At 30.0% G+C, this 21,197-nt stretch overlaps 1 protein-coding gene across 5 annotated transcripts in view; it reads left to right on the plus strand.

Moving 5' to 3' along the window:
- LOC105200463 (filamin-A) overlaps positions 1-21,197 on the plus strand; it is a 133,124-nt gene that overhangs the window by 40,654 nt on the left and 71,273 nt on the right. For 3 of the 5 annotated variants that reach the window (XM_039454599.1, XM_039454598.1, XM_026138886.2), the window contains exons 5-11: positions 5,663-5,790; positions 9,057-9,071; positions 11,740-11,878; positions 13,914-14,198; positions 16,461-16,777; positions 19,176-19,602; positions 20,746-20,961. In XM_039454599.1, coding sequence (XP_039310533.1) covers positions 5,663-5,790; positions 9,057-9,071; positions 11,740-11,878; positions 13,914-14,198; positions 16,461-16,777; positions 19,176-19,602; positions 20,746-20,961 — 1,527 coding nt within the window. The remainder of the gene's footprint in view (positions 1-5,662; positions 5,791-9,056; positions 9,072-11,739; positions 11,879-13,913; positions 14,199-16,460; positions 16,778-19,175; positions 19,603-20,745; positions 20,962-21,197) is intronic. The other 2 variants (XM_039454600.1, XM_026138887.2) reach the window with 1 other exon arrangement.

The following is a 21,197-nucleotide window of genomic DNA, read 5'->3' on the forward strand; positions in this document are numbered from 1 at the left end:
AATAATTTGACATAAATCAGATTTTTTTTTAATAAACTTATTCGATTTTTGTTTGATTTGTAAGAAAACTTAATTATTTTGATGGTTTAGTATAATTATTTTCAGTATCTAGTTCAAAATATTTATATATTTCAGCAATCGTTTTTTCTGTGTGTGAGGTGTGGACAAAATATTCGTGCATTGAGCTCACCAAAAATCTAATTTCAATTATTTCGAAACGAGAACGTAGTCCTCCTCATAGTATTTTCCCCCTAAATAAATACATTTGGCCCAACACTTCTTGCATTATTGAAAACAATACAATGCTGCATACCCTCCGAAGTTAAACCCTTCAGGAACCTCGTCGTTTTACGTTTGATGTTTTTCACATCCTCAAAATGTCATCCCGCATAATTGTTTCTCTTTCAGAAAACATAAAAAGTCGCAGGAGATTGAATTAGCTGAATAAAAAGGATTCATATTATAATAATCATGTCGTTTTTGACAAAAATTTACGCACAATGAATTACGCATCGAGTGCGAAGGTGCATGAATCATGGATTTAAATCATCTTTTAAAATTGTTTGAAAACTAACTTTACTAATTCCCAACTCAGCAGCCATCATTTTAGTGGTAATGCGACGGTCTCACGTCACCAAATCATGAATATGTTGAATGTTTTCTTCAACACGTGGCGTTGAAGGACGACTCTCTCGTGCGTTATCGACATTTTCCCGACCTTCCCTAAACCGATTCACTCATTTGTACATAGTTCTGTACTCCATGGCAGATTTTCCATAAATAGTTTCTAGCGTTCAAGAATTTCTCGTCCACTTTTACCAAATTTTACAAAAAAGTTAATGTTGGTTATTTGCTCGTTTAAAACATCTCGCTCTATTTCGACTACGCAAAAAAAACTGCGTTTACAAATACTAGCACAGAAAAATATACACTCGTAACCAAACTTGTACTGATGACTCATAAGACTTCTCCCTAAACGTCAAAACAGTATAAAGCACATGTTGCCACATCGACAGAAAAAATTCAATGTACGAACGTTTTATCCACACCTCGTACATTAATTATTTAGACTTTACTAATTATGTAATGTTAACTTTCAAAGATGGTAATAGTAGACTTGATTTAATTTAATGAATTATATTTTAAGCCTTTTGCCGTCATTACCCCGAGTCAACAACCTTCTGATATATCGAGACATTAATAATAACAGAATCTGAAATATCCAGACATAATTGAATAACAACGACATTTTGATTCTACCAAAATCGTTACTAGGAAAATTATGAAAAAATTAGCTGTCATTTTTGTACTATTAGGAATAATAATAAATAGAGAAAAAAATTGTTATTTTAATATTAATTTGAAGTTGAAAGGATTAATAGAAGATTATCTATGGAAAGAACAGAAAGATTAATTAATACGTGCAGCATCTTGATTCGTTTTGCGCTCATGAGCTAAAATATTTGGAGTGTCCTATTTTAAGATATAATAAAATAACTAAAATTATCATTATTATTATTTATATATTTCATAACCCTAATTTTTTATCGAATATCCATAAAAATGTTACAATTATTTAAAAAATTTATTTTCTCAAAATGTTGTTTTAAAAAATCCTTCATTTATGTCAAATTCAAATATTAGGAGTATAAATAAGTTTCCGCCGTTTTTTATCAAAAATTGGGCATTTATTGTGAAAGAACGGTACCTAATGTTTTATTCGAAGTATTGTCCATTGCTAGCTACTTTTTCCCATCTTCCTGGCAGCATACGGATACCGCGTCGGAAGAATGCTTCATCTTTTGAAGCTATCCACAAATCGACCCAATTTTTTGTATTTTTATATGATGTGAAGTGTTGCTCAGACAGGCCATGCGCCATCGATCAAAACAGGTAGTAATCAGAAGGAGCAATGTCTGGTGAATACGGCGGGTGGGGTAAAACTTCCCAATTGAGTGTTTCCAGGTAGATTTTGAACGGCGCCGCAACATGTGGACGAGCATTATCATGCAGAAGAATAACTTTGTCGTGTCTGGAGTAGTAGTGGGCACGTTTTTCCTTGAGTACTCGGCTCAATCTCATCAATTGTGTTCGGTAGAGAGCCCCAGTAATGGTTTCATTCGGTTTGAGCAACTCATAATAAACGACACCAAGCTGATCCCACCAAATACAAAACATGAGCTTTTTTCCATGAATGTTTGGCTTGGCTTTGGTTTGGCTGTCGATGTTGAAGCATGGCTAGGTGGTCCCCATCATTTCTTCTTCTTTGGGTTATCGTAGTGGATCCATTTTTCATCACCAGTGACTATACAATGCAAAAAACCCTTTTGTTTATGCCTGTCAAGCAGCATTTCACATGTGAAAAATCGGTGTTCAACGTTTCTCGGCTTCAGTTCATATGGAACCCAGTTTCCTTGTTTTTGAATCATTCCCAATGATTTTAAGCGATGTGAAATTGCTGGTTGAGTCACTCCTAATGTAAGTGCAAGTGCTTCTTGCGTTTGGCACGAATCTTCATCTAATAATGTTTCCAATTCCGCGTCTTCGTACACTTTCGGCCTTCCGTTACGTTCTTTGTCTTCGACGTCAAATTCACCGTTCTTAAACTTGTGAAACCACTCACGGCAATTTCTCTCACTTAAGGCAGCCTCACCATATGCTTCTACAAGCAATTGATGCGCCTCGGCTGCAGATTTCTTCAAATTAAAAAAGTAAATCAAAAGCTCCCGCAAATGACGCTTATTCGGCTCAAAACTCGACATTTTCGCATGAAAAAAGATATATGATGCTGATACAAAATCGCTAATATTTTAAGATTATGTTGTTGCTAGATGTCCAACCTTACGATATAACGTTTTACAACAGACAATTTCAACCATAACATACTAGTGGCGCCATTTTTTGTGAAACGGCGGAAACTTATTTATACTACTAATATTTTTTTAAATATAAATTTGTGCTTTACGTTTTTCCATAATTTTAAATATTTTTCCACGTTCAGCTGAAAAAAAATTCTTTCTAAAAATTGCGTCCTAATCTACTCAGCCCATGCCTTAATACGGCACTGAACATATAGCATAAAAGTTAGAAAATGTATAAGTAGGATAAATTAACAATTGGTATTTTGTTCGTTTTTTGTAACGCAAATAAATGGAGAAAAACGGTCATTCGACGAGCAATTAATGGGTCGTAAATAAATAAATAAAAAAGAACATTGTTCACAAAAGAATGTATTGAAAATGTTTCCACTATACTAAATCTTAATCAGTTTTGCAAATTATTATAGATCGATGATAAGTTTTGCTACAATCTGTAATTAATCGTGGGGAGAAAATTAATTGACAATAAAGACCTGTGGGTCGACGCATGTTGGAAGGCGGCGCGACTAGTGACGCTTAACCTGTGGTGATAAGCGTGACTTTGTATATTAACATTTTTTTTTTTTAACAAACGGTTGTGTGGTCCTTAATGCATTTACCGTTCTACGGAGAGAACATCGTCGAGTTAACAAAATATCGGAGTTGTTTTTTGGAGCATTTTGCAGATGAGATTGTGCAATGAATAGTTAATCTTTAAAACGGAATTTGTATAAATTTACGAAAACTGTTTCTTTGACAGAATGAGTTAAGTCGAAAAGGTTTGAAATGATGTGTACCGGAGCTCTTATTATTGTCTTTGTCTGTTGTCTGTTTGTAGCTGACTCCTGAGGAAGATTGAAGATTCGTATTTATGAAATGGGGACGAGAGTCTGTTCAGTTATTGTCAAAGTATGGCAATTGGTTAGCCGCCTATGGGTCTAAGTATTGTAATATGTGTGCTAATTTCAATAAAAAGTAAATAATCAATAAAGGCAATTGAGAGTCAAGCGCCGTTAGTGTTGCGCAAAGTCAATATATTTCTTAATCGTATTAACGGTTTTTACATTTGAACGTTTCGACTCTCTTTGGAGTCATCATCAGCAATACAAAAATTTTTGACAACAAAAAGCGCACCTTTCTAACAAAATTAATAGTCTAGTCATCGTCAATCCAATATGGTTGTCACTGCCGATTTGCTGAATCCGAAGTGCAACACTAACCGCGCTTGACTCTCATTTGCCTTTATTGCTTATTAGTTAAATTTCGAGAGTCGTTACTCAACTGTTTAAAAAGTAAATGTAATGAAAAATGAGAAAATGAATTAAACCTCAAATAAATACATAAAAAATTAAAAAATAGCTAAAAAATATTGATTAAAAATATGAACTGAAAGTGAGCTATAGGTACAAATGAGACACGTAACAATAAGTGTGACAATAAAATTTAAAGAATAATAAAAGGAGTAAAAAAGAACGGAATAACGAATAGGGTAAACTTGGAGTGATACTTTGATAACAATCAAACTACAGGTCTCGTCTTAGAAGTGAGAGATAGACTTGAGGATATTGTAATAAGAACTGTGGAGTAGCTCGGTGTCTTTGATGCAGTTTAGATCATTTTCCTGTTCTTTGATGGAAATCATTTTTGAGACGAGTCTCTTATGGTATTTGTTTTCGCGATCGAGAATTTTGACATTATCCCAATCTATTGTGTGATTGGAGGTGATAATGTGTTCTGTGATGATAGAATGTCTCTCGGGGTCTAATTTTATATTATTTTTGTTCTCTTTTTACTCTTTTTATTATTCTTTAAATTTTATTGTCACACTTATTGTTACGCGTCTCATTTGTATCTATTCATATTTTTAACTAATATTTATCTATTTTTTATTTATTTATTTATTTATTTATTTAAGGTTTAATTCATTTTTTATTACATTTACTTCTTATTGAAATTAATGCACATATTACAATACTTACGACCGTATTCATAATTTTTCCTTAAGGAACGAGGATTCCTTGTTATTGTCTGTTTTTGTCTTACGTACTACGTTTTACCTTATACAAAACAAAAACAGATAGAAACAAGAAATTCTCATTTCTTGAAGAGGGACTATGAGTACAAGTATTAGACCCTATTGGCGGCTAACCAATTGCCATACTTTGACAATAACTGGACAGACTCTTGTTCCCACTAAATATGAATCTTTGATGTCATCCTCAGGAGTCAGTTACAGACAACAGACGAAGACAATAATAAGAGCTCCGGTACACATCATTTCAAACCTTTCCGACTTAACTCAACTCATCATGTCAAAGAGACAGTTCCCGTAAGTTTATACAAATTTCGTTTTAAAAATTGACTATTCATTGCACAATCTCATCCTCAAAATGACTGATCAACTCATTTTGGTGAGTTTACAGTCCTTTAAAAAAAGGAGTGCTAATATGTAAGGTCACGCCTTTCATCACTAGATAAGGTCACGCCTTTCATCACTAAGAAGTCGCGCCACCTTCCAACATGCGATGACCTACAGGTTTTTATTGTCAATTAATTATCTCCTCGCGATTAATGATAGATTCTAGCGAAACTTGTTATCAATTTAATTTGCGAAACTAATGAAAACTTAGTATAGTCGAAACGTTTTTAATACATTCTTTTGTGAATGATGTTCTTTTTTATTTATTTATTTACGACCTATTAATTGCTCGTCGAATGACCGTTTTTCTTCATTTATTAGGATAAATTAATTTTTAATTCTATGATTAAGGAGCGTTTCATAAATTGCGTTATTCTCGTTGTAGCTTATTAAACCCGAAGAGATGGTGAATCCAAACATCGATGAGATGTCAATGATGACATATCTATCGCAATATCCCAGCGCAAAATTAAAACCAGGTGCACCTCTCCGCGCCCGCACGAATCCAAATAGGTAGGAATAAAAATCGCTTTCAAAAACGTTATCGCGAAAATGTGTTTTATATTATATATTTACTTATGTATTATATTTATATATTTTATATTTTATATAATTTTTTCATTTTCTACATACAAAGAAAAGTTTCTTTAGATTTAATAAATTTTATTAAGTCCAAAGAAATTTATGCATTGGGATTAGTCCCAATCAAATCTCTGTTTGAATTAAAAATTGAAATTATTTGACTTTTGAAAAAAATATTAATGTGTATCTTGAAAATATGTTTTAGGAAAAAATTGATTTTTTTTCTTAAATATTTAAATTATTTTAATAAAGAAATTTGTTTTTTCAAGTAAATAATTACATTACTTTAATAAAGAAATTTATTTTTTCAAGTAAATAAATTATGTCAAAGGGACACAACTCATCCAATCCCTTTTTTTCTATAGTCTTTTTTGTACAAAGAGAAGAAAGGCTTGAGCTGCTTTTTTTTCTCTCGTATATAGAAACCATTTCACTCGCAAGTCATTAGTATGCTCGGTCTATATATTTATTACACATTATGTTCTTACTTTATAAGCGATAAAAAAAAATACGAAATTCGATCACTGGAATTTGAACTCAAAATCCTTCGTTCCTTAAGTTAACACTATGGATGCTAGGCAATGTTGCCACATAAAAAGATTAAAGATTCCTATATTTTATCCCTAAAAAATAGCTAAAGTCCCACAATTTTCGAAATTTGACTCTCATGTCTCTAAAGCTATTTTGTTCTAAACTATAACTGAACATTTAAATGCATGTAACGTAAACTATAGATTTTGAGCGCTGATAAAAAATTTTAAAATACAACTTTTCTTTTGATAATTTTCTCATAATTGATAAAATTAATAAGGAATACAAATTTTTATTTGTTAGTACAATTACAAATTAAATAATAAATGTTATATTTCTACCAGTAATAATAATAATTAAAAGAAAAAACAAAGAAGGAATTATAAAATGTATTTATTGAATACATTTTAAGTAACAGAAAATAATTTTATTTTTTTAAATTGAACATATCTATTGATTTGTATTTATTTGCATATCTATTGAAAAAAATAAATAGATAATATTTATAATGAATATAATTTTAGCATAATAAATTTTTTATAATTGTAATAATTAATAATAATTGAACTAAAGATAAAATAAACTATATGCCTATCAATTTTTAAATATAAAAAAGTTTTAATATAAAAAAAATTATTGCAATTAATTTTTATATTTTATCGTCATTACTTATTTCGTTATGATGTGATCGTATTTTGATTTATTGCACAGCATTGATATATTGTAAAGCTCGATACCCACTTGTGTCATTAAATTATTGCAACTTTTAATGGTTATTTTAGCAAGCAAAATGCTAACAATAATTCCTGTTTTTAAACAATTTTTTCAGTTAGTTAAAATTAATTTTACGCTAAAAAAACTCTTTTAACATGAAAGTGAGATAATGTAAATAATTTGTTTACGAAATTGTTTAAAATGAACAAAACAGGGATCTGTTTCCTTTTTTAAAAGTGCTAATTTTTTTATCCCCTAATAATGATTGATTGTCAAATTCGTCTTGGTTTTTGTGAGTTCTTAACTAGCTTTATTCCTAGTATTATAATTACTTTTTTTTTCTAATAATAGAAAATGTGGATACACGCGTGCAATTGAGGAAAAAGTTACTTCTTTGATAACTTGCGGATTCATAAAATTTAAAATGGAAATGGATTGGAAAGAGAGAGAGTTTTTGTAGGTAATCACCGATAAAACACTTTCAACAAAAAAAGCCAAATAATCCAATTAAAATGTTTTTAACTTTTTATTATCTAATAAACAACCAGATCTTTTTGCCAATATTTTATCTTCTAAATATATTTTTTCGAGAGGTCTTAATAAAATCCCAATAAATTGAAATTTTATTGAAACTATCCCTTAATTCTAGATAATCTTTGAAATCTCCGAATCTAGGGATATATTCCTGGATATGACAACACTAATATTAGATCGCGACATTCCAGTGAAACCGTAACTATTTCGCTCGTTTAAGTCCCGGTCTACAACAAGGTTTAGTAAGCCTTAAGCCGTAAGAAATTGACTAATTATAGTTGAATATAAGAAGAATAATCGACCATGGTTGGTCAATTTCTTACGGCTTAAGGATTACAACATTAATTGTAGACCGGGACTAACAGCATCTAATGTTCTTACGGCCCTACAACTTTTACAACTTATAGATCCAATCAATCACAAATTCAATCGCACGGCAAGCAGATTAGCTACTTCGTTCGGTTTAGCCACTGACACCGAGTCTTTTTTTGGCTCAACTAAAAAACAGATTATAACGAACGTATATCGAATAATTTTCTAATTATATCATATCATACAGAAACGCATACACACACGTTCACGACATACTGATTCCTATATAGGTAATATATGAATTTTTGAAATTTAATTTTACAATGATTATTCCGTGAAGAGAACCTAAGTTATGTTTCTTTAAAATAATTTAATTATTTAGTTGTAACAGTAAATTATTTTGTTGAAATAATTGTTTACTTGAAACAATAAATTTCTTTATTAAAATAATTTATTATTTTATTATTTTAATATTATTAAATAAGTTAAAACTGTTATTATGATGTAAATATTATGATGTAAAACTTTTATTTCAATCAAACGTACTTTTTATCATTTTTATGCAAATGTCTTTTTCCTTGAGTGATATTTAGTGTAATCAAAGAAAATGCTGTTTCATCGAAAAAAATGTTTCAAACAATCGTTTCTTCTGCCAAACAATATGGTTTAATGTAACTGAACTAAATTATTAGATTGTTACATAGATTTGTTCGGTTTTTTTATAATGTCTGTTTTATTGAAAAAAGGTAAAAAAACCAACGAACTTATGTAACAATATTTGTATTCAACAAAGTAATGTTTTAGCTTAAGCAATATTGTTTTTATGATACAAATGTAAACGAAACAAAAATAGAAATACCGAAAATGTAAAGAAACTTTTCTCTCTAATTCTCAAAATCATATTGTTTATTCAAAAATGCTACAATTGATGATATTTATTAAAATTTTGTTCGAAGTATTCTAAAATAGTTATAAGTAATCTTTTTTTTATACCGTTTTGGAGATTTACGGTACTTAGTAGAATTATGAGAGACGAAATGCGCGTGTAGATCTCTGATATGATGACTGTAATTAATTAATCAATTTATTTCATTTCTCGGTCGCAGCATCCCACCGCCGCGGTAAGTCGCGCATTCATGTATTGTAACGGTTTTTGCATAATTAATGTCCGCCGCCTTGATGAGATCTACCTCTTAACCCAACATTCCTAAGCATTCCTTTATACATACAGGAGATAGACGAAATAATGTGAACACTTGGGAAATGCACATTTTTTTTTTATTAATAAGTGGTTGGCCCATTACTTGTTTCTAATACAGATTTTATCTTTATTTAGGCTAAAGTTATACAATGCTTAAGTATTCACCAGTGCAGTGTTACTTTTCTAACATCTTTGAAAAAGATTCTTCAGTCTTTTTACATAATATAAAAACTTGATCAAATTTTGAAAATAAGTTTATGGTTAATAAAAACACTTTCCTTTTCAATTTTTTTTAATAACTTTTTAAATTTAAAACTTTCTAAAATACTAATGAGTTTTATGGAAAAAAGAGTTCTAGATATTATATAGTTGTGTTTATGCTTATTCAACAGTCTTAGTTAACATTAAAACATTTACATGACGTTCTCATACTTTTAATACTACAATTGAAAAAAAGCAGCATTGGGACATTTATTTTATACTTATAAAAAAAAGAATGAAGTATAAAAAATATTTTGGAATTAAAAAATATAAAAGTTTATTATACAGCGTGTTTGAAAAATGTGGAAACCTTTTAATATTTTAGAAGCATTTTCGAAAAGAATGCTTTATATAAAAGTTATAGCGTTTTTAATGATGCGTAACATAACATTATTAAAGTCACGTAAAAATTACTTTGAAATTTTTCAATGGAAAACCATTTTTCTGATTGTATATTCTTGTAATAATTGATCTTGAGACTTTTCAAATCATTTATTATTAAATTGACTTGCAATTTAATAAACTTGATATTACTAATTCTTATTTAAGCTAGAGCTGTGTTGTGACCGAAAATCTATTTGGCGCGCAGTAAATTTCAAAATGTATATAAAATTACACAAATAAATATCAACATTAAGATCTAATTATGACCGTTAAAAACACTTTCTTTATATTATGTTTTTCACATTATCGGTCGAATAAGTTCTCGATTTTCTTTTTAATTATATAAAATTTATAATATAATTATAAATTTGCATATTATACACTTAGCATAATTTTAATTTTTTTTCAAAAATAATGGGTAAATAAAACAGGTAAATAAAAAATAAATGAAAATACAAGACATATATAAGAAAACGATGTTTTTCCTAAATATGCCTCGTATTTTCACTCATCTTTCTTTTAAAAAAGTCAAATTTCAAATTGATGTAAAAATATTTCTTTTTATTCAATTTAATTTCCATTAATTTTCTCTTCAAATATAGTAATTGTCAGAATAACTGCGGCACTTTTTTTGTGATGGATTTTAAAACACACCCTTGCTTATCGAACGGCAAACGTAAAACGTAATTGCTTGGATCTACAGGTAAGAACCAATTACATATGTTCAAGCACTTGGTGAGCAGGTTACATTCAGAAAACCATCGAAAAATGTATTGCAGCTATTCTATTCATCACTGTACATGTGTTAAGAAAAACCGAATATACAAATGAATTTTATTGAATATAAAAAATATAAGGTAAACAAATTTTTTTAATGTAACTTTTTAAAAATCTTTTTTTGAAAAACCTGAATTTTTATCATCAAAATAAATTTTACGTGCAATTTTACCATTGGATTCTTCACAAAATTTCCTACAGAAAGCATAAATAACAAATTAATAAGTTTTTCTTTACACTTCATAACAAAATAAATAATTAAAAATGCAAAAACCAATTCATACCAGTGGCATGTATGGTTGCGCGGTAAAAATGTGGCATATTTAAGACCGACAGCCTTAATCGGAAAAAAAATCAAGTTGAAAAATATAGGACAGTTTTGAAGAAAAATAGCATAAAAAAGCAAATTTTTGTCATTAATGTATTACTTACATAATCAATTAAATGATAAAAAATAATACAACATTTCAATTCTAATAGTGACTATTCAAACATTGTATAATTTTATTCCCTGAGGATAGAATCTATATTAATGAGTGTATTAATCTCTTATTGATTAAAAATATAATGTATTTTATAGATGTTTACATTATTTCGTTCATTCTCTGTATGTATATGTATATATGTATTTATATGTATACATAAACATATATATATATATATATATATATATATATATATATATATATATATATATATATATATCTGTGTATACATAAACGCTTAATAAAATAAATAAACTGCGTAGTGCGTGGTTAGCGAATACATGATTTTTAAATTTCCTAAAGAGATACGAGCGAGAGTTTGATTAGCTGGTACTGACAATAATTTTATACTTCTCCAAGTTTTGCGGATAGATAGATTTTTTTCGAAGTCTATGTAATATCATTAATTAATCTCTTTGTATGTATACACACGCGCACGCGTGAAATTTTCACAGAGGGCCAAATTGAACTAACCGAATAGTGAGTGGCCGCGAGTTTGCTGAACGTCGCACGCTTGCAAATTTGTTTTTGAAAAAAACAAGGCAAATCACACAATCACCGTAGCACAAAGCAACGCTTGTAACCGACTGGCAAATGGATTTATTTAACGTATTGATGTAACAACGTCGTGGCCACTGACAACTTGCAATTTACCTATTCTCATAGTGTTTTCTTCCGCAGAGTACGAGCTTATGGTCCCGGTATAGAACCAACCGGTCCAATTGTCGGCGCACCTGCCAATTTTACTGTGGAAACCTTCTCCGCCGGCAAGGGTAACGTTGATGTCATCGTTGATGATCCTAAAGGACACAAGCTACCGGTAAGAACTCTTTTCATCTATCGAATAGTGTTCAATTGCGTATTTAAATATAAAAAATTCGAATATTCTGTCTTAAGATCTTCGAACTATGCAAATTGTTTTTAAAGATCTAGAATAATTTTATATACGGAGAAAGAGAATTTTTTCCTAAAAACCATGTAAAACTCATATGTTAGATGTATAACTTAATTTTTGGCTTTTTAAAAAAAATATTTATTTATAAAAAAAACGAATAATCTTTTAATCTTTAAAATAGTCTCTGTTATTTTCTATACACTTCTAATGTCTTTGGAATAAATCCTAAACTCCTTGAGAAATTCTTCACTTTGGAAGATGAAAGCAAACGGAAGATATATTTTGAAAATTTGTCTACAAATAATTATGTCTTGACCATATCAGCATAGTAAAAGGTCGTAATTAAGCTTGTTAATTGAAACTTGCTATAATATTAAAATAACCTTTTAAATTTACAATGTTGGATAAACATAGTAAGTGTTACTACTATATACATAAAAGAAATATTTTTATTAACGCAAATATGGTTTACTATTAACGCATATATTATTTTGTTCTCTTATTTATGTCTCTTACTTTGTTGTCACAATATTTTATAATATAATTTACTACTTGCAAATTCCATTTAAATATAAGATACAACTATCTGATATAACTGCATGAATGCAGATCGAATCATAATGATTATAATGCATTGTTGAAGTAGCTATAATTTTCATGATCAAAATTACTGTAAAGGCGAAAGATCTATAAAGACCGATTCTGATCTCTTGCAAATTTTGTCCAAACTCATGAAAATATATATTTTGAAATCAATTGAATTTAATTTGAGTGAATCGAATTCAGAAATATTTAAAATGATGGATGGTGTTTTCTTTTGGATTTATTGGCACGTATAAATTCTAAAACATGTAAGAGCGTTGGCATTAAATACAGAAAGAATTGATAAAACCATTCTAGAATGATTCAGATAATTACAGATCATTTTCCAATACAACTGCCATGATTTATTAATTTATTCATTTTGTTTAAGGTTTTCGATACATCAGGTATTTAAAAAATTGATTTCCGAAATATGTATAGTAACACCACCGCACTAAATATCTCTATTTAAACTAGAATCTCAAATTGAATATAATAGACTTCACAATATAGATTTTTATGAGTTTGGATAAAATTTGCAAGAAGCCAGAGCCGGTCCTTATAGACCCTTCTCTTCCTTTATAGTTGTCGCCAAAAATGACTATAAATTATAATTAAATTATAATTATTGTAACTAATTTCCTTTCCTCAGTGTACATATCGATTGATTAATATACTTATTGAGATTACTGTACAAAAAATATAGTTGTATTATTAATTAACCTTTAATTATATTCGTATGGTTATCAATTTCTTATGATTTTTGGTTTATTCTAATTAAACTTTATCTACTAATTGACTTACTAATAGTACATAGGTCAGTTTATTTGTTATCTTTTGAAAGGATTATACCTTACCTATTAATAAGAAAAAATACAACTTAATTGTCTAATCTTCAAAGTAATTAGCTGATTTGCATATTATATCATCTTTGCAGTTAATTACTTACTAAGTAATCTATTTACTTTATTACCAAGACGATCAAGATTGAAAATTGCAAAAGATTGTTATTATTAAGACGAAAGACAATCTTCTAATTTATTAGAAATGAATCAGATTTCTAAAATTTTCTACAAACCAAACGAAGAAATCATATATCATTTTGATATTAAAATAGAAATGTATAATAGTAATAGCATCTATATATTGCCAAGCGTACATCGCCGGAAGTCAGGAGATGTTTATCGCAATCAGAATAATTACGCCGTAGGACATGAACACTGTACATACAATGTATGATGCAATCGCTATTTGTGTGCCGTGTGACTATTACGTATTATCTGAATGTATGAGCGTTTGCGATATATTACAAGTTTAACGAATGGCATTCATACGCCTTGTTTTATATACCAGATAACGACTTGATTATGTTTTCAAGGTTGATATCAGATTCAACAAGGATAGGAACCTGACTTATTCGGTGTCGTATACTCCGAAAACGGAAGGCCCGCACAAAGTAAAGGTGCTTTTCGCTGGCAGGGAGATTCCGAAGAGTCCATACACTGTTAACGTTGAGGGCCACGCTGGTGATCCGAGCAAGGTTACGGCGAGTGGACCCGGTTTGCAACCAGAAGGAGTCGTTGTGAATAGACCTACCTTCTTCGACGTATTTACGAAAGATGCCGGTCGCGGCGTACCAGAAGTCATCATTTTAGATCCGCAGGTACAAAATTATGTTGTCTGTCATATGTCACTATTAACTTTGGAATAGGAGAATTTTTACCTAAGCGTCAATTCAATTTTAGTCTAGGAAAAGAAGCTGCTATGGCTACTGTGGATTACGACTACTCCTATTATCTCCGTGATTAGATGCTTATTCTAATAATTGCTTATGGAATTATTCATTTTTTTTTAGTAGCACTAACCCAAATAGCCAAGTAATTGCATGTTGTCGGCAACTTGCCACAAATATTCTTATAATTATCAGTAAAGCAACGGGTACCTCTTGTCAATACGTTCTTGCCGGCAACAATTTTCAAAATATAATACCGACAAGTTTCCAACAACTCATCTGCAGTATACTTACCCAGATAGCAATACATTCCTGGCACAAAAAGAGAAATACTTACTACTACAAATTTTCCTTCGGTTGCAATCACGTTGCTATAATAGAGACACACTGATCTTTTCGTATAGGACCACCTGAAGGTAACAGGAAGGAAATTATTTCCCTAATAATAGGCAACTGAAGGACAATAGCGTACGAAACTTATTAATATAACATTTCTAATAACTTGTTATAAATTCGCATACGTGGCATACCATGTTGCCGGCAATATCATAAGCAAAATTGGAAGCCGCTTTCCTCAATAAAGATGACAACTCAGCAACATAATTTTATCAAATTGATAGCAACATGCGGAAAACATCTGGATTATCACAACTAACTGGAAATTGTTGCTCACATATTACTAACATGTTGCTCACAGATTGCTATAAACAGTTTTCAAAATATAATAATGACAAGTTCTCAATAATTTATTGGCAATTATACTTATCATAGATTGGTTGCAATAATTGTTCCACATTTGCTCGACAATAAAACTCAGCATATTAATACTGAATTGACTAAAACTTTTTCGTCGCATTAAATAAAAGGCAACGTAAAGACAACAATTGACGACTAATTTAATCTGTGCAATGATTTGCTTTGGATTAGGTTTTCACATTTTGCTATCTGGGAATATGCTAATATATAATAATTGACAATTGTTATAAAGCATTTTTACTTTTGAGCACATCGAAACTTTTTCAAGATACATTTTAATACTAAATTACACATATTTCCTCATTCTTTTTAATCTTAAGCATGTTATCGCACGAATATATGTAGACTCAGGTGTTTTTTCTTTGTTTTAACTTTTTATTGAGCTGTACACATTTCGAGTTGTGCAAAGTTAAACAATGGGATTTTGTTAATTCGATTTTTTAAATCAATTGCACTTTAGAAGGCTGTGTTCAGAAACACTAGATATTATTTTATGAGTTGTAATATACCCTTTATTTACATTTGTACAATAACTTTGTTAATAAATAATATTTTAAATTTGAAAATTTAACAATTATATTTTTCAATGCATTATTTAATCGATTCTAGACTCAAAGTTATGAAATATTTACTTAGGATGTTATGTATATAAAAATGTGACGACACTGCATAATCGAAGAGAAACAGGGGTAGTAATGTCTCTCCCCTTCACCCTCAAAAAGATTTAAATATAGGTTTTGTTTAAAAAACAATATTTTGTTATATATTTATTAAAAATAAAGGAAATATTACAAAATATAAACCAAATGTACGTATATAATTTCCGCATATAGATTGCATATATATTGGTAATCTATAATACATATAATGTATAATATTACTATAAATTTGCAATAGAACTACAATAAACTTATAAAATAACTACATTGATATGAAAATTTCGAAAAAGAGATATTATAAAAAGGCCTGTTGAGACACTGCATTAACAAAATGCCATTATTTAATATTGCATAATTCAGAATATATACAATCGAATAAAATATTAAATGAAAACAAAACTCAAGTGTAAATACTTATCCGTGTAATAATACGCCCAAATTTAAAAAATAAAAAAAAAATATGTATAATTAAATTTTAAAATGTACCTTGAAAAAATTTTGAAATTGTCAAAAATAAAAATGACTTATAACAAATATCAGTTAATGTGTATTGGTATATTAACACATTACTGCTGTATAGCGGCGGACTACTAGACAAATGATGAATAATTATTAGAATTTGTTATCTAATAACGGATATTTTACGAGTGCCTACAGTATCTATAATAAGAGTCATAATACTACTTTTTTCTTTAGCATTCCAGGGTTAAATAAATGAAATAACATTACACAAATTTTATTATTTGATTAAAATATTTTCACATGTCGTTTTTTATAGGGTAATAAAACTACGGTGCCGGTAAAATTGCGTCAGACCTCGCCAAACGTCTGGCGATGCGAATACGTGTCACCAGTGACGGGTTTACATTCCGTCAATGTTTTTTTCGCCGGCAAACCCATACCCGGAAGTCCTATTGGCGTTAACATCGCACCGGTTTCCAACGCAAAGAAATGCAGAGCGTACGGACGAGGATTATTACCTACTGGTGTCCGCGTCCAGGACATTGCCGATTTTACTGTCTTTACTAAGGACGCTGGTGAAGGTGTACCAGATATTCACGTAATAGGTCCAGGAGGCGTCAATCGGCCAGTGCAGTAAGTCTTTATTCTACAAAACCCAAGTGGTACTATCTCTGTATTGTTATTAAAAAATCTTCCTATTTTAAAACTTCAAGTGATAGCATTATTTTCTCATTGAAAAGTTTTATTTCAACCCAAGTGCTATTTGGGTTTAGGTTGAATTAAATTACACAATTTTAAGATTTTATTTATTTTATTAAATAAATAATATCTTAAAATTGTGTAATTTAATTCAACCTAAATGCATTTTTCAAAAAAATCTTTTAAGTAATCAAAGTGTACTCTCTTTGTATTTCCATTGAAAAATCTTTCAATTTTAACCCAAGTGGTTGTATTTAATTTCAATAAGTTTCAATGGAATATAGAACATTTAATTTATAAGAATTAAAGAGGAAACAGTACAAAATGAGACAATTTTATTGAAATAAAAAATTTTTAATGCACAAAAACATGGCGCTGTTAGATAAGAAAAGCAATGAGAAAAATTGAATAATTTCTATACAAAACTTAATTGCTACTATCTCTCTATTATCATAAAAAATCTTTGCTAGTTCTGTACAAGTGTTACATTTATTACATTCTTTCTTATGTCTTTTCTGCTTTTTCTATTTAGCAGCGCCATGTTTTTGTGCATTAAAAATTTTTTTTTTCAATAAAATTTTCTCATTTTGTACTGTTTCTTCTTTGATTCTTTTAAATTAAATGTTATATATTTTATTGAAACTTATTGAAATTAAATACAACCATTGGGGTTAAAACTGAAAAATTTTTTAATGGAAATACAAAGATAGTACACTTTGATTACTTAAAAAATTTTTAACACATAGATTAGAAAATCCATCACAGCGGCCATGATGATCAAAAAGTATTTCACTACATACACCACAAGTACACCACAAATCATATACAGCTGACTAATGTATGCCAGCGCCAGTGTGTCAAAAATGTGAAAAGGAGGTCAATAAGAACGACGTATCTTAAAATGAAAAAATTGAGACTTAGACTTTGCATTCGCAATATCTCCGTACGTAAGACACGGAGAGAAAAAAATAAAAACGCTTTTTTTATACAATTCGTCCTAAAGCTATCGACTGAGACTACTTAGAACTTGATCGATTTAGCCGTTAGTGAGATTTTATAATCTCGTTATGCTTGAACTCGCTGACTCGCGTAAAAGAAGCTCGGTCTTTCTCGCTTCGTTTATTCAGAGAGATTCAGAGATGAGAAAAAAGAAAAAAAAAACAAGCGCGAGTCGCGACCGCGCCTCTTGACTACTTAATTTTCAAATTGTCACTAAAGAATATTTTGTTGCTTTACAAATTGTATTTCTGCTGCATGTGTCATTTTTATATTTTTATATAACATTTTAAAAGTTAATGAGAAAGAATCAACTATTATTGTAAAAATTATAAATAAAATTATAAAAATTACTTATATTTAAATTTTGAAAAAAAGAAAAAAAATATAGAACATGTAGTATTTTTGCTTTAAATTTAAATTTAATTAATCTATCCAACAAAATTTGATTTTTTTTCTTTGGCTAAAGGAGTGTCATTTATCGAGAATTTTTGGTCGCAGAATTAGAATCCACGCTCAAAAAATTCTATTGCGTCACATTTTCGAGAAAATTGAGCTAATATAGATAAGAAATGACAAAGTTTTTTTGTAACGTTGTAGCACTATGACAACAATTTTTTTCTAAATTTTATTAATACTATTTAAAAGTATTAATTTTTAGCTTTAAGATGTACTTTGTTTCGATATAATTTTTTGTTTTTGGAGACACAACAATTTGAAGATTGTTTTTTTTCCATGTAATGTATGTACACTATCCGACAAAGTTTAATCTTTTTTTTTATCATGAGTGAATGGTTGTATTCGATCTATTTTGACATCAAATAGACGAAAAGCAACAAATTCTTAAAATTATTTTTTTCAAAATTGTGACGTGATAGCCAAATTTGGATAATAGATTTGTGTTTAGCAGGCAAAAATACATCAAAAACACTTGTTCACACTCATGATGAAAGACTAGATCAAATTTGGTCTGATAATGTACACTACACATGGATAAAAAACAATATTCAAATTATTATATTTCAAAAACACAAAAATTATATTGAAACGAAACAAAATACATTTTAAAGCTAAAAGTTGATATTTTTGAATTAATAAATTAAAAAAAAATTTGTTATAAGTGCTACAATGCTACAACATCACAAAAGCTCTCAAAATTGTTATTTCCAGCCTATATTATTCCAGTTTTCTTGGATATGATAGACAAATTATGAGGACAGCATCGAACTTCAGCATTGAAAAATACTTCGGAAATGATACTTCTCAAGCCAAAGATAAAATCAGTGTTGGACAGTGTTATCGATTATATTAACGCCATTAAATTAAATTGCTTTAGAATGACCAAAACCGACGCTTCAACTTACAAATGCCACTACACGCCGGTTAAGGAAGGCCGTCACGTAGTAATGATCACGTATGGCGGCAAAGAGATTCCCAAATCGCCCTTCGAAGTCAACGTAGGACCCTATAAAGAATCTAACATCAGGGCTTTCGGACCAGGTCTGCACACTGGTATCGTCGGTCATCCAGCTAAATTTACAGTAGACACAAACGGTGAGACCGGCGCCCTTGGTTTCTCTATCGAAGGCCCATCTAAAGCGAAGATACAATGCAATGATAATGGCGATGGAACCGCCGATGTGTCTTACCTGCCCACTGCATCGGGCCAATATGCGGTACATATCCTCTGTGATAACGAGGACATCCCCAAATCACCCTATATTGCGACTATCTTGCCGAAGACCGACTTCGATCCGGAGAAGGTAAATTTGAATTATTATTTCACTATTTCTTTTTATAATCCTAGCGTGTAAATAAAGATATAAGTATTTTAACATACAGTATGTTCAGCAAGAAATAAGAAAATAATTTAATGAATGATACTAGATAATAAAAAAATTATCTTAACGCAATTATTCAAAATTTTCGTCAATTCATGATGCTATTATTGTACAATATTCACACAATATGCCTATCGGAGTATGTATGTTACACCTGGTGATCGAACTCAAACATACTTCTCGCACTTTCGCGCACAAAAATAAAAAAAAAACGGGCAATGCTTCCACGGCGGATTTGGCAAACTGTTGGTGACTCATTTAATTCCCGGTAACTGACTGATGAGATTAGAATAGCTTCTACTTGTAATTGCGTTGAAGATGACGATTAAAATAATTTTTTCCTTGTAATTTCGCTGAAGAAGGCTCCAAAGAGAGCCGAAACGTTCGTTACTTCTGATTCATTATGAATAAATAATTGTTTGAACACTGATTATGTTTTGCGCTCTTAAACCCGCGCTGACTCTCACTAGCCTGTTTTAGCTGTTTATTTTGTGAAAAATAAAAAAGATACTTTTTTAGAAAAAAAAATCTCTAATTTAACACAGCATTATACAGAGCCTAATCAACACTGGAAAACAGAAAATGAATCAAAGCACCTCTATATTTTAATGATGGCTCGTCTTTAAATCTTTATGACACTCGTTTGACGACGCATTCGTTCCCTGAGAAACACGCTCCACATTTCTTTTTCGCCAGTAAATCCGGCACGCTCAGGTTTAATTCGATGGTTAGAATTGTATAAAAGAGTAAAGCAATTCTTTATCTGAGCAATTCTTGCAACTAATGTCTCTCTTTAAAAGAGTAGCTTCTCGAAATGATCAAACACATATTTCATAATTTTAAACAGTTTTCAAAATATAGGAATGGTAACAAATTTTATAGATATCCTGTATATATTTTTTTTACTTATATTCTGGGATACTTATAACGATGAAAAGCATATAAACTCATAGATTTTTACATCAATGATTTAAATATTAGAAAAATTAGTAATAATATGCTGCTTTTATTATCTCGCGGATATAAATAAAGAAGTACATCGAACTGATCGAATATACTTTGTAGGTTGAAGTTCATGGACCAGGAATTCAGCCAGAAGGTGTTGCGAAAGATAAACCAACTCACTTTACAATTGATGCGAGAAAAGCCGGTCAGGCGGCTTTGGAAGTCGCCATCGAAGATGCTCTTGGAAAAGATGTTCCGGTCAGATTAGAGGTCAAGCAAGACGGTACTGTCCAGGCGCATTATACACCTACATCTAGTTCCCAGCATGTTGTGATGGTATGACCAGAATATGGTTTTGAAAGCCTTGAATTTAAATTTTTGCTACTCGTTGTTTATATAATTACTTAGAACATGCTATTTTTTATCTAGAAAAGATTAAAATAGTCGACATGGTACTTCTCATTAAAATAAAAATAGAGTTTGGATTTAACTTGGATAAATTCCATACAAATTAAAACGTATGTAAGATATTACACAAAACATTATTAAAATGTTTAGGGAAGGCATGTGGG

The sequence above is a fragment of the Solenopsis invicta genome, chromosome 10 (genome assembly GCF_016802725.1).
Source record: "Solenopsis invicta isolate M01_SB chromosome 10, UNIL_Sinv_3.0, whole genome shotgun sequence".
NCBI classification, from domain to species: Eukaryota; Metazoa; Arthropoda; class Insecta; order Hymenoptera; family Formicidae; genus Solenopsis; species Solenopsis invicta.